The 14,225-nt window shown below is 40.1% G+C and overlaps 1 protein-coding gene across 3 annotated transcripts; it reads right to left on the reverse strand.

Moving 5' to 3' along the window:
- Positions 1 to 38: 38 nt before the first annotated feature.
- Positions 39 to 13,429, reverse strand: git2b (G protein-coupled receptor kinase interacting ArfGAP 2b). Of its 3 annotated transcripts, none has more exons than XM_080046694.1 (20): positions 13,245 to 13,429; positions 12,543 to 12,676; positions 12,299 to 12,411; positions 11,098 to 11,203; positions 10,624 to 10,710; positions 10,405 to 10,535; positions 9,253 to 9,347; positions 9,090 to 9,135; positions 8,813 to 8,861; positions 8,632 to 8,704; positions 8,440 to 8,537; positions 8,213 to 8,324; positions 7,459 to 7,610; positions 7,194 to 7,346; positions 5,454 to 5,645; positions 5,197 to 5,286; positions 4,507 to 4,586; positions 3,642 to 3,797; positions 2,548 to 2,611; positions 39 to 2,259 (listed from the first exon to the last, which is right to left on the reverse strand). In XM_080046694.1, the coding sequence occupies exons 1-20, from the start codon at positions 13,294 to 13,296 to the stop codon at positions 2,050 to 2,052; spliced, it is 2,193 nt and encodes a 730-aa protein (XP_079902820.1). In that variant the 5' UTR covers positions 13,297 to 13,429; the 3' UTR covers positions 39 to 2,049. The 3 variants fall into 3 exon arrangements, with proteins under 3 accessions (XP_079902820.1, XP_079902819.1, XP_079902821.1); XM_080046693.1 differs by having other exon boundaries at positions 8,813 to 8,864; XM_080046695.1 differs by lacking the exon at positions 5,197 to 5,286 and having other exon boundaries at positions 8,813 to 8,864.
- Between the last annotated feature and the right edge of the window lie 796 nt (positions 13,430 to 14,225).

Here is a 14,225-nt window from a genome sequence, read left to right on the forward strand (position 1 = left end):
CCACAGAGGCAGTGGTAGGCTTTAAGTTACAGGGCATTTATTACATGTCAAGGTTGAAACCAGGGGTGGAAGTAAACTGAAAACAATCACACATACAGCTAAAAATGTATATCATTCAGTTTTATTTATTTAGTTAGTTGTGTAGTTACTTAATTGGGTTGGTATATCAGTCAATGAGGTTATTTGGTTTGAAAAAAAGATTAAAGACAAAACTATTAAAACAATTTTAAGAAGATATAACACTTGTTGTTCCCTTGCAAATTAAAAGTTGATCTCACAAGCATTAAAATGCAACATTTCTCAATTCTTTACATTCAGAGGTTTTGCCCAAACGACCCAACTTGTTGGTCTGGTATGAACACCATAGGTTATGGTGTCTAATGTTTACTTGAGCTAGGCTGCAGTATAGTAGAAAGAGTTTACTGAAGTGGTGACTCTTCTCGATGTGAGCCACTGGTAAAATGCATTTAGCATAGATTGTACTATAATAAAAAAAGGTTAATTTTTTTAATAGAGACCATAACATCAGTTGTAAAAGCAAAATTAAAGTAATTGGTAGCCAATCACAATGACGGTGTGCTCGGTTGTTTATCACATAAAACCACCATACAAGAGATGATAAAAACAAATTCATAAATCAACAAAAAAGAAATAGATAATCAACAAAAGCAATCTCTTAGACTGTGAGATGTAGTTGAAAGGTCAAGAGGGGGGGGGGGGAAGCTAGCTACAGGAGCTTAACTAAGAAGCACCTAAAGCAGCCTTCTAAGAACCCAATTTGGAAATTATCGATACATTGGAGTGAGACTGTTTATACTTCTACTTGAGCAATATTGAATGTTTGTTAAGCGTTTTCTAGCTCTCTTCCCACCCATGGTTTACAACCTGTCAGGCTCACAACAATGAGTGACACATTAGACCCACGTTCTACAATAGGTTCAACTTTGAGGGCACATTTACTTGTACCACAGCTGTACGTATTTGACCACAGGCAGCATTGCATACACTGGAGTAACAGCACCACACCGACTAAACAGATATCACAAGTCGTCTATAACTTCCTGCCGGCTGAGATGTCCCAAACCTCAGAAAAAAAGTTAGTCTGTAAGGAGCATTGTGTTAAACAAAAGCTTATGAAAATAAACATTGGTATTTTTCTTAAGAGGTATGACATACAGTTTATAAATAGAATAGCATTTGGGTTATTTTGATAAAGAATTACATGGATACATACATCTTATATATTTGCATAATACTATTAAAATTGATTCAAAATGGATCTCACACAGGCCATCGAGGCCATCTCTGTGGCTGCACCTATGCGTACACGCACATACACACACACACACACACACACTCAAGCACCTGACACACAACAGCAGAAGTATGGCTGTAACATTATAACTCCAAAATCTACTGATACTTTACTAATAAACACATTTCAACCAGAGCAGAGGGACTGAACAGTGAAATCACGTGCTGGATTGGCTGGATGGAATGAAGGTTTGCACACACACTCCGTACAGCTGGCTTTACACGGTGCTCATTTTTTATGGTCACAGTTTGCTTATTAAACAAACATTTAAACTCTAAGCAAGTGGCATCACAATGATTCAAGATGAAATGCTGTCGTTGCATCTTAAATGGCTTAATGTCTAAAGGAAAATGGACTGATGTCAGTGGTTTAGATTAAAGGTTCATCTGTATTGGTCCTGTATGGGTTTTATATACACACACATTGCCATTTTTGGAAATCGCATGGGTTAAATGTTCGGTATCTTTTAGGGAGGTAAAGAATACCAACAGATTCTGTCAAACATCTTCTAACATCTTGTTTGTTTGCGCCATATGACCATGATACAAAAACAAGAACATAAATAAATGTTTGGATTGAGCCGTAATTTGATCCGTAATTTTTGTATGGAGCATCTTTCTAAAAAGAAAAGGAATGTATATGTTAACACTGATTAATATAGTCGGGGGAGAGACAAATGGTGTTAACACTGATTAAGCTCGAATTAGCAACTGTATCTGGGTGTATCTTTGGTTTTAGTTGTTGTTTTCTTTGGTTGTCACAGTGACAAGTTGCTTGGCAGCTTTGGCAATGTCATAGGCGCACTGGATGACCTGTTGAGTGACCAGCTGGTTGTCCGACGGGCAGGGGTTGTGTTCTGTGGCCTTCTGGCACTGTCCGCGGAGCCGGCTGGCACTCGAGGTGAGCAGACACAGAGAGCCTCGCACAGTCTCCGAGGACGGCCTCTGTGGAGCAGGGATGATGGGAGACTCGATAAGGGACCCTGACATGACACCGTCCATAAATAAACCCTCATTGTGGTCAGTGGGCTGGTTGTATGTTCACGTAAACATAAAATAAAGTCATTCAATAAATGATAAACATATAAAATAACTAAATAACACAATGAAAAGGGTCTGACCAAGCTAAACAAAAGTCAGTTTAGATTACCCTTTGGCTGTTCTCAAACATACAACAAATCCCTTAATTGTTCGGGGGAGGGACGGCAACCTGTTTGCTGGGTGTCATCTTACCTTGGGAAACAGGGCGGCCATCTCTGACACAGCCATGCAGATCTTTTCTGAACAAGGCAAGAAGCTGCAGGGGAGGGAGATTGAATGAGTGATCAGGAACCCAATGCTTAAAGTTATTATTTTCATTATGTCAGTAAACATAGGCATGGCAGAGGAACCCTGAAATAAAACTTGGGTGAGATGTGTCATGGAACCACAAACAATGAGCAAATATACTACTGGGTAAGTAGACAGCACTACTGCTGAGGCCTTAAAATAAAACAGACCAGTGACACCAAACGAAACGATAAATACATGAACATCCTGACTTAAACTCAAACTGAAAGCAGTTTTGTTTTGCCATTTGACCAATACGGAATAAAGGAAGCCAATAATGGAGCTATGGCTGCTTGTATTGGAGCAGTGGTAGGGTGTCTTTAGTTTCTTATTAATAATAAAATATTTGCACAGTCAAGCCAACAAACACATCAAGCCAAGTCAGCTAAAATATTTCTCCCAAACTTACATTATTTTGAATACCTCATAATAAACTTTATGTGTGTGTATGTGTGTGACACTTTTAGTTCAACACTAGTTCAGTCCACATTTCAAAATATTAAAACTAGAGAAAAAACTGTAATGAAGAAAAATGGTTAATATCTCTCTCACGATCATTTAAAAAAAAAGTAATTAAACTAATGACTAACTAACTATTTATATACATATATTTAAAAAAGAAAATAATACATGGCTTTGCATTTGGTAGGTCTCAGGGGAATATGTGATCATGTGTGTGTTTACTGTCAGCTGCGTTTTAAAGAAATAAGGGCTACTCTCCGCAGACACACAGTTTCTAAGACACAAGGACAGAGGACTATTGTGCTCAAAATGAATGGCTCTCAATACTGTTGTTTGGGACCAGATTACTGCTGGTTTAATATTACTGCAATTTCCTTTCCAAGTCAGACTAGAAATGAATGAAAAGCAGCAAGATAGAGGATGAAACTGCATGGGAAAAAGGAAATTTCAGGAGTGAAATATAAATAAATAAAGATAATTTTATACTTTTTAAAATGCTAATATTATTCATTCATTATAATATAATAATGAAATACCTTTCGTGCTTGGTTCCCTGGGCAGCTCTGAGGAGCTCCTGTATGTTCTTAGTGATCTGCTCCGTCTTACAGATGACGTCCTCTGTGCATGGCAGGGTGGCGTCCTCCTCCCCCTCCTCCCCCAGCTCCACTGCTTCACAGGCTGGAAGAGGGCTGCTACATATGAAAGCAATAAAATATGTTATTTCGGCTTACTACTACATGTAGTGGATCCCCATAAAGACACAATATTTTAAATATTAACAAAGAAATTTGAAAAAAATAAAAGGTGGAAATAGCAGGTGGTATTCCAGTTCATTACAAAAGTGGTTCCATTTGAAATAAGGATTTTCCAATTTATTTTTAACTGGATCTATTAATTTATAGCTAGCTAGTCAACAATTAGCTGATCGCAGTGACTATAAACAGCCCTACATGTATCTTAAGGGCAAAAGAACAACCAGACGTAGATGGAACGTTCAATGCTACTTGGCATCTTGCTCACATCTTGACTTTTTTTGCAACTAGTAGCCTATGTTAGATTGCCCTCAGTTCTGATATGTTAACTTAGTTGTGTGCAAGCAAACTGTTCCGGTTTAGGACTAATTCTTAACGTCGGTCAAAATCAATGCTTCCTCCTCACTCTGCATGTGACCTTTGAAACTCTGGAAGCTTTTGTAACGATGTCACTATGATGTAATCACTGCTAGCACCAGGACACATTGAACTTCAAAGTTCATTCAAGGCATTTCTTACTCCATCTATTTGCAAATATTTTAAATACTTCAGTGAAAACCGTCTTAAAATCTAGTATTTATCAGTCAGTCAGGGCTATTTTTGCACAGGATGGGGGTGGGGGTTTAAAAGTTAACACAGATGTCGTTACCCAGTCTCCTCCAGTTCTGAGTTGGGCGTAGTGTCGTAATCGTTCTCCAGCATGATACTCTGTCCCTCCAGACTGCAGCCCTATAGAGACATCAGAGAATCACCATCACTTAAATGCATTATATGATATGATATGATGGCCAACTGTAGGCAGTGGCACATACGAATCAGAATCATGCATTTCTGAAATCAAACCCATGTTCACACTATCAGACACTTGGTTTTAAAAGCAGATGAAGAGAAAAAAGACAGGAAATATACAACCGGGTCGTTGGGGTGTAACAGTGCGTACTGCAGTGGATGCAATTAGTAGATGCCAAGAAATCCTAATGTAAACTGTGGCCTATGACTAATGAACACATTGTAATTGTATATGAATATAAGACTTTGCTGTCTATCGTTGGAGCAAGCTTTCACTGTTTTATAATCACTTCTGATGGTGACTTGAGCTGAAGCAGCTCAGGTTGAGGTTCCCTGTGGATGAAAAAAGCTGGGAGTTGTTCAGATAGCTGAACTGAAGCAGAGGCACTGTGGTGCAGGCAGGCAGGCAGGCCATACTGATAAAAGAGCAGTTTTTAAAAGACAGGTCAGGAGAGAGAAGACTGTGGGGTCAAGCAGTGGGGAGGGGACAGTTTTCACCGTCTTCCCCTGGGGGGCTGCCTCTGAACCGAGGGGAACTTCAGTACTTAACCCTTCGAGATCTCTCATCCCACGACCAGGACAGGGAAGAGGGGAAGGTAGGGAGGGAGGAAGCGGCCGTCCCCAAAGGACCCCTCCCAATCTGGAAAGGGGTCAAACCAAGTTGAGCATACTCTACTGAGATGCAATGAACCAATGAACTGAATGAATGAAAACACCAAACACCAGTCCCAAGCCAGGCATCATCATCATCATTTTGTCTTGTGAGGACAATCCAGCAGGATAATCTGTGGTGCTTTCTGTGCTTACATTGGTGGGGAAAGGTTGTAAAACGACTCCGTCCTCATGCCGAGCCGTCTCGACCCGGTTGGGGTACTGCCTCGGGGTAGAGCCCGTCTCGTACATGGACATGGCGCGACCTCCGCGGGGGGCTTGCCGACCGAAGGGCCCCTGGGGGTGCGGTTGTCGCAGTGTCGTGTTTTCAGACTGCAGGGAGGTGAGCTGGAAGAGAACCAAAAACATCTTTCAATTCCCCTTCTAGCTGGGGGGGACGATCTCCTTACAAAAGCTCGGCCAGACATAAATAATAAAGCACAATAGAGCTAAGCTATGCTGCAGGACAGCAATCCCTCTGTGTCAAGTTCCTCCTCGTCAACACTCTTTATGTTTTTGGTGTCTCTTCAAAAACATTTCTCATAACAAAAAGGCTTGATTCTTTCACATGTAAAATGCTGACACAGCAACTGCTGAAGTATGACACCCATGTGAAAATGCTGCACAAGTGGTCGCCCTTATTTACACAACAGTGCAATGGGATGCATGACTTGCTAAGCTTTTAGTTCAACACTTAAGAGTCCATGTTATTATGTAAATAATTATCAAGTCTAAATTTACTTTTGGGATGTAAGATAAAGTAAACAATGGTACTGTAGTTTGTTTGTTTTTTTGCAATGGACTATGACACCATTTACACTTACTTCATGCATCTCAGGAGACGCATATAATACATGTCATAAAACTAGTTTCTGTAAGAAAAAAAAGTGTGGCAGAAAAATCTTAGTAATGGAGGATATCTTTAAAACTTTATCAAAAGGGAACTGAATAAAACATGCATTTTAAAACCACTGGGTCCAAGTGGCATGTCTACTTTTTGGTACTTCTACTTAGGAAAAAGGAACCAAAGAAATAAGAAATGACATGCTGCCTGGAATAAGACTATATATAGATTGGTTGTGTGGTGCTAATGCTTGCTACATGCCTTCTGAAGGTGTCAATGATCTGATTTATTGACATTTTTGTAATGTTGACCAAACTCAATCTCTAATCACTTAAACATGATTCAAAATCTCCTCTGGGGCTCTTATTTGTTGATTACTACTTTGCTCTTCTGACATCTGTGACTAGGGTTCTCTTTTGCGGTTTCACTCAACACTTGGCAGAGAAAGTCTGGGGATTGTTTTTCATTACCACATACATTTTTACTTCAAAAACATAGCAGCCATTTGTTACACTAGCAGTGATCATTTTTTAATAGAAAGTATGACAAGTTTTGAGCAAGGATGATATTCTCTTCCATTTTGTAAGTCAAAAATCTCGCCTTCATGCAACTTAAAATTCATACACTGTATAATTCATACACTATATAAATTTAAATAGGGAAGAGGCTATGTCTGACATATTCAAACAGGCACACCCCCAACATAAATAACCAATGTCTGAAATCAACTTATTAAGTGTGTCTGGAGGCAGAGTATGTGTTCGACACACTGACTAAGATTTTGACACCAACTGTGTTCTCGATTTAGGAGTAGAAGAAATGCCACCGACACTGTTAATTAACAGTTTATCTGTTTAGCGAGTAACGGAGAGGATGTAAAAACGTACATCCAGTGGAAAATTACCCCTAATCCTAGATCTTGAAATATTAATATGCACTACCAGCTTGTTAAGGTGGAGGTCAAACACTGAGGGCATTTTAAATTTCAGCACATTCCTTCAAGCAAAACAGTACAAACACTTTGCTCATGAGTTAAAAGTGAATTTACCGACCTTGGTTTGCATCAACCGCAACTCTTCACCGAGGTGACAGTTGACTTTAAGGAGCTGTTGTATCTTGGCTTCTGACGCGGTGAGGGCGGTCTTCACCTCCAGAAATTCCTGCACTGTGATTGGGCCGTCGGAGAGGTCAGATGACTCGGAGCTCTGCGGCAGAACGTGGGAGAAGAAGATACATTTGATCGGTTGGTAAAAGTAAAAGCAAGATGGAAGTGAAACCTCTTGAAAAGTAGCAGATTGCATCAAAAAACAAACCAACCTTAGTCCTTCTATCATTGCAGCTGTCCCCACAGGTGGCCTCTTGGACTGGGTCTTCATCCGATGCCACGCTGTCGTAATCTGGCTGGTCATTGTCCTGGATCTCGCTGTTATGGCGACTGTTTATTCCCTGGAGGATGAGCTCCACATTCTCTGAAGGCAGAGTGCCAGAACACAGCATTAGCAGATCAAAACAAACCCCGCTGGCTACAGGCAGCTGTATAAATCAGATGTAGCCCAGGAACACATTTTATATTTTCTGTTTATAGAATCCAAAAAGGCAGAGCTTGCTCCTCCTTTATTGCCCTTAACAACTCTTCTTGAGTGTGCACAAGGGAGAGACCAGCTGTGATGTGGTTTGCTGTGATACAGAATGGCCGATTCTTTTTAAATTAAAGCTGTAATCTGCCGTATTTACTTTTGAGTTACGTTGTCGAGACTCGGCAGTGACAAACATTCACCCAGGCATGCATGCTGCGTTCAATTGTACTTCAGACTTTGATAGATAGGGACTTAACAGACAATAACCTGGATGGTCATCTTATAGATAACATCTTTGAAGGCCCAATCCATGAACATTAGAACATTTTCAAAACTTCCAGTTTCTGGTTGATCTACACTCCATTTTCCCCTGTCCTGTTTTTATGTTAATGGTCACATTTACTGCTATATAAACATAAATGAAGTCCCAAACAAAAGTACGATAGAAAGGAAATACAAGTTATGTTAAAAAAAGATTTAAAAAACATCTGTACCTTTGGGACTTTCGCAGGAATTACCCCACTGCCGTCGTTTAGCGTCGGTAAGAATATCGATGACCAAGGTGGCAAATTCATGAGCACTAAACCTTGCCAACTTTTGACGTCCCTAAGGCAACAAATGTAACAAAAAGGAGAAAATTTGACAGCACTGTTAAATTCAGTTTGCACATGTCAAATTGAAGTTTAAACAGGGGGCAACACTGGTTTAATGAATCACTTGCCTGGTTTCTGGTAGAGGAATACTCTGGATTGACAGGGAGGAAAGGCACAACTGTGGTGTCTGTTACGAGTGTGCTGTGGTTCTGAGTGGCCAACCATACTAGGGGGGGGGCGGAAAGGATTAGGCTCAAGTTAAAATACAGGCATAGAAAGTATTATATATTGTATCGTTTTACAATGCTTGGAATTTTTACCTGCATCTGTTTCTCTCCTGTCCACTTCATCATAAACGTCCATGGCAAGCTCTTCAAATTGATGATTACTTAGCTGGAACAAAAGAAAGCAGAACTGGTTTAATTGAACAGCTACTAAAAAAGACAACACTTTTCGGATCTTAAATCAAATCTAAAAAAAAGATTTGAATAATTGTCTCACCGACTGGAGCTTCTTCTTTGCAGCTTTTGCAAACTCTGACAAATCCAGGCTGCTTTGGATGAAAACAATTTAAATTGATACATCTTCTGCTAACAAAACTCCACACATTTGAAGAGAAAAAAACTAACATACTTACTTATTTCTAATCCATCAAAAGAATGCATTATAGGAAGATAGAAGATTATTATGATTTTTTTTATCAATGTCTATCACTCTATTCGGAACAAACAAGAGATCACAACACAATTTCTTATAGGACTTAAAAAGTAGCTTTTACCTGTCTGCCATCTGTGGAATGATGAAGTGTTGCCCGTTTCTGTGATCTACAACACAAGAAAGGACATGATAAAGAGCAATTACAATAGAAAATAAGAACAAAAAAAATACATGAGCTCTCAAATGCCATGAATCAACTTATGCTTGATGCCCATGCTGCTTACCTGGTCTTCTACCACAAAGGTAAAATGTTAACCGGTCAGTGAGTTCATACTGTATCTCCACTAGCCTCTCTGCCAGCTCCTGATGCCCTGCTTGTCTGCACAGATTAAGAATTTAAAAAAAAAAGGGTCATGTTTCGGAAAATTTAGCAATGCTCTAAGGCTATAGAATGCCTCAGGTCGGATGCCTTGAAATTATTCTGTAAGAACGTGTTTCCATCAAGTTCAGGTTAAAGTAAAACAATGATTCTTTACCTCATTATGTGCAATGTGTTTGCCGTCTATATGATATAATATCTGCTTGGTAAGATATGTTTTCTCACAGACCATAGGACAAATCACTTTCTTTTGCTAAACTATTCGAGTGGAGTGAGTTGTGGCTATATATTTTCCCTTCCTCAGTAAGTCACACTTGATTATATTATTGATTTAGTCAGGCTAAAAGTATGCCACTGGGTCTGCGTCTAATGCATATTGTAGTGCAAGGCATGCTCACTAGTTTCTCACAATACTTTTTCTACCTTTTATTTTTTAACCTTGTGTCGCTTTTAATTTAAGTGACAATGTGCAACGTTTTCTCATTAAGACCTCAGTATAATACTATACAGGGATTCTGTGTGCAACTCTCCTTTGAATAACTCGCCAAGTGCTGTAGAAAACTACACAGTTTTTACACACACACACACACACACACACACACACACACACACACACACACACACACACACACACACACACACACACACACACACACACACACACACACACACACACACACACACACACACACACACACACACACACACACACACACACACACACACACACGATTCTGTGAACATGTTTCATCACTAAAGGATGTGTATCATTTCCTGTAGCACATCTACCAGTGAGCTGGGCTGTGACTGTTAAAGCAATGCATGCAGACACACTACAGGTCATTTGCAGTTTCCGGTTAACTTGACTAAATATTAATCTTCAATGCTTCAAAACAAACAAACAAAAATAGTTCCATATTGTGTCGCATCTTTAAAAACATAACATGCTACTTACATTAAATAGTGTGAGTACAAACTTCCCACTGCATATACCCAAAACATCCTTTAGTAAAACACATAAAAAGATAAGCTACTGTTTAGTTGAAAAACGTTTTACTTTGCATAATCGATGGGGGTCTTCCCGCTTGAGTCCAGAGCTCCGGGGTCAGCGCCATAAACTGCCAACAGTTCAGCCTGCGATATTTGTCCTGCTTTTGCCGCTATGTGTAGTGGGGTGTTTCCTTTCTCCTGTTCACACAAACAATGATGAGGCATTAGTATTATGTCAACTTAAACGAAAGGACAGGTGTTTTCTTGCCTATTCCACTGCACTTACTGGATGGAAGAAGTTGGCCTGTGCTCCCAAAGATAAGAGTCTTAGGCAGGTCTCCAGGTTTCCAGTCCGAACACTGGAATGGAGTTGCTGAAAGGGAAATTGACAAGCAGTTGGTTTTTAATTTGATTATGAGATAGATCGACAGATAGCCCTCTTTTATTTGATAATCATAGTGTCCTAGTGTGACCAGCATCAGGAAATGTGGGTGGCACTATGTCACAGCAGCACTGACTGACAAATAGCAATCTATAAATAGGCCCCACCATTTCTGAAATGTATAGGAAGTGGTAAGATGGCAAGTTGCTCTGCTTTGATTAAACAAATGAGTGCAGCTTGAGGACTCAGAGGAAAAACATTTCACCACGTCATTGGTTTGTGAGACGTTGATTTGCATGGGACAATGATGGATCATTCTAAACATAAAAAAAAATGTTAATTAATAAAGTAGTGAATTTACCATAAATAAATGCCCACCTTGCTGAGGTCTTTTGCAGTCACGCTGTCATCCTCCCGACAAGGCATCCGATGGACGTACGCCAACATCTGATACTTGCCCTTGATGAACTCTGTCTTGTTCGGACTGGTAAACAACAAAAGATGCTTACGTTAAAAAACAGGGAACAGGGAAAAAGCTGGACCATCATTGCTCTTAATAGGTGCCTACCACTTCACATACTCAGGTATATGCTATGTTTTAAACAGACAACATTCAAAACAAATCTCAGCTGGGGAAGTTGTGAGCGTCTAACACCGAAATCCGACAATATAGGCAAAGATGACTGTAGAAAATGTGATTGGTGGCAAAGCAATTCCGCCACTAAATAACCCACTATACCACTCTCATATGGCCAGCTTTATCTCTGTTGACCTTTGTGCAAATAGGAAACGGCACAGTATACAACACTATTGCGGAAGTCAACAACAACTGTTACATTAATAGACAGCAAGAAAACTTGACCCCATGCGCTAATATCAATACCAACATACTTCCTTGTTTTGTGAATGGAGGAAGTCGACGCAGCTGCAGTCAACCGGATAGATCCCCATCTCAACAATCAGAAAGTACAACCCTCCCCCCCCCACACACACACACACCAATGCTGTTCTCCAGTTTAAATGCAGGTTTAGTTCCTGAGTTCTTCAAAAGGATCCTGCTCACCTGAGAAAGTTCCCTTTAAAATAGCGCCCATCTTTTTCATTAGGCTTTGAGGATAACTACCCCTTTATATGGTGTGTACATCTCTGTATGTTTCTGTCTGGCGTTTGGTGATTGAATGCATTTGCTCCAAGAGGCAGTGTTTACATGAGGCTGTTTATCTTCACTCCAACAGCCAGACACCAGAGCGACACAGTGTTTACACCTGGCAGCGGGTGTTGGTGACTTCACCACATCTCTCATTTTGTTTTGTCTTATTAGTTACATTGTTATATCCTACATTGTGATTATTACACATCTGCAAGATCAAGTCACTCCATTCTTTAAGGTTACTGAAGTGGAGACTAACCAAGTCATGAGTCATCTTCGCGGTGCAGAGGGCCAAGCAATTATGCATGTTCACTGACCTTAACTTCAAAAAAGATCAGTTTTGCCAATAGAGCTTTATGTCAAAGTGCAAACAAGCATGACAGCATGAAGCACTGAGTCTGACACATGAAAATCCTTAAGAGCACTTACTGAACTCTGTCCTGGGGGTTCGCCTTGCGCTTCCCGCTCCCTGAAGAGGAAGGGTCCAAAAGGCTGTGCTCCCATATGGAATTTGCCCCATTGCCATACAGTGTCTGGATCATCTTTAAAAAACAACAACATGAAACTATATAAAAGTTTACCAGAATCCATTTGTCCTCTAGAAACATGATGCCTATGATGCTGCAACCACTGTACTATATAAAGAGAGGTTGTTTCCCCCTTATCCCCTCACCTGTAGTTGGGTGGACGGCCATTGAGAGTGAGTCAGATGTCGGACTTGAGAGCTGTGTCGCCCCAGACCTCGATGGATGCTGCAGCACTCATCGCAGATCAACACACCCCTATTAACAGAGGCCCAGCGTGGCTCTGGGAGAAGATACAAAATGTTAGTAAACCTACATGTCTGACGTCAGGTCGATTAATAAAGTTATCTTGCACTCGATATTATTAGGCATTTAAGGTAAACAATAATCGTTTCTAGCCAAACGAGGATACTCCCTCACTGGCAGCAACAAATAACACTCCGGGGTGACTTGCTTCCTAATGTCTCCGACACATCCGAAATCACAATCCCTTACAAGCAATCACATTAATTAAGTATCTATCATGTAAGTGTTAACGAGTTGGCCACCAAAACTAATATATCTGATTTAATGTAACGAGAGGTTAACGTTTGACGACTAGAAAAAAAATAAAGCAGTTTCAAAATAAGGCAAGTTAGCAATAACCAGACAAGTCACGCACGCGACATATTGGAACAATTGTTTAAGCTACAATGAAATACACAGCCATAAAACCTAGCCATGAAGCTAATGTTTAAGTGGTTATCTTCGTATGGTAACGTTGACTGGGTTAGCAAACTGGACGTAAGTTGTAATGGGGGGCTAGCCAGGGTTAGCTAGGCAGCTAACGCTAGCTCGGTTTGACATCATACCCGGAGCACTGCAATCAGCGCAGACCTCTCTGCTTCGTACTCGCTTTGACATCTCTCGATAGAAATCCACAGGAGTCCAAGAAAAGACGAATGTATTGGAAGATACGCTACAACACAGCTGGACAAAGGTTAAGGCAGAGTTGCCCGCCCGAGCAGATTGTATTAAACGAATCTGGCTGTGCTCGTCTCCCCTCCCCTACTGTTGAACAAAGCGTTGTCCCACTCACAGCCTCCTCCCCGTGCCTCCTTGTCTGCTTCCAATCCTTCCTTGTTTCCTCTGATGTCTATGGAGTATCCTAGGCGACCATGCATCGTTCAACAGCCCATGTTATATAGCTATTAGAGCCTATATGTACGAGTGTGTGTAGTAGGCCTACTGTATTTGGATATTGTTTATGTTTGCTAGCCTATGGAATTAAAGTATTTAAACAGCCTAGATTAAAATGGTGTTGGCTAAGATTCCAAGATTCGAGACTAATTCACAAGTAACATTTCACCAGCATCTCTCCTCCAGTGGTGGAAAGTAGGACTAGATTCACCTCAATTTCGAGGTAGGCAGCCACTTTGTGAATAATTTTCACATTAGTTTATGCAACTTTAAACTATCTTATTTCAAAGGGAATTTTTGTATTTTTACTATGTTCTATGATAGCTACTTTGTAGACTGACGTTTTATGAGATTTTATCATCTGATAAAAATTAGACATTATTAAATATTAAATATCCAAAAATATTTTACCTAGACTAGTGTGCCAGAATGTGTTCCCAATCACCAGCTATGCTGCTCAAACATGCATCAGTAATAATAATAGCCTATATGAGTTTAACACTCTAAAAGGGAACTTTCTGCAAAAAAATTGCCACATTTTCCTTTAATATCTAAGTGCATTTAGCTGATAATATAATTTTTTTTCTAAAAGATGTATCCAGCTGCTTAACCACCCACACTGAAAGAATGGCAGTTACATTAGTTTCAATTTG

This window comes from Ammodytes marinus (genome assembly GCF_949987685.1).
Source record: "Ammodytes marinus genome assembly, chromosome: 18".
Classification (NCBI taxonomy): Eukaryota; Metazoa; Chordata; class Actinopteri; order Uranoscopiformes; family Ammodytidae; genus Ammodytes; species Ammodytes marinus.

Coding starts and splice junctions, on each gene's coding strand:
- git2b (XM_080046693.1), bottom strand. CDS start 13,296: ATGTCAAAGCGAGTACGAAGCAGAGAGGTCTGCGCTGATTGCAGTGCT. Junction 12,677..13,244: donor CGCTGATTGCAGTGCTCCGG/GTATGATGTCAA, acceptor ATCTTCTCCCAG/AGCCACGCTGGGCCTCTGTT. Junction 8,325..8,439: donor ATTCCTCTACCAGAAACCAG/GCAAGTGATTCA, acceptor TTGTTGCCTTAG/GGACGTCAAAAGTTGGCAAG.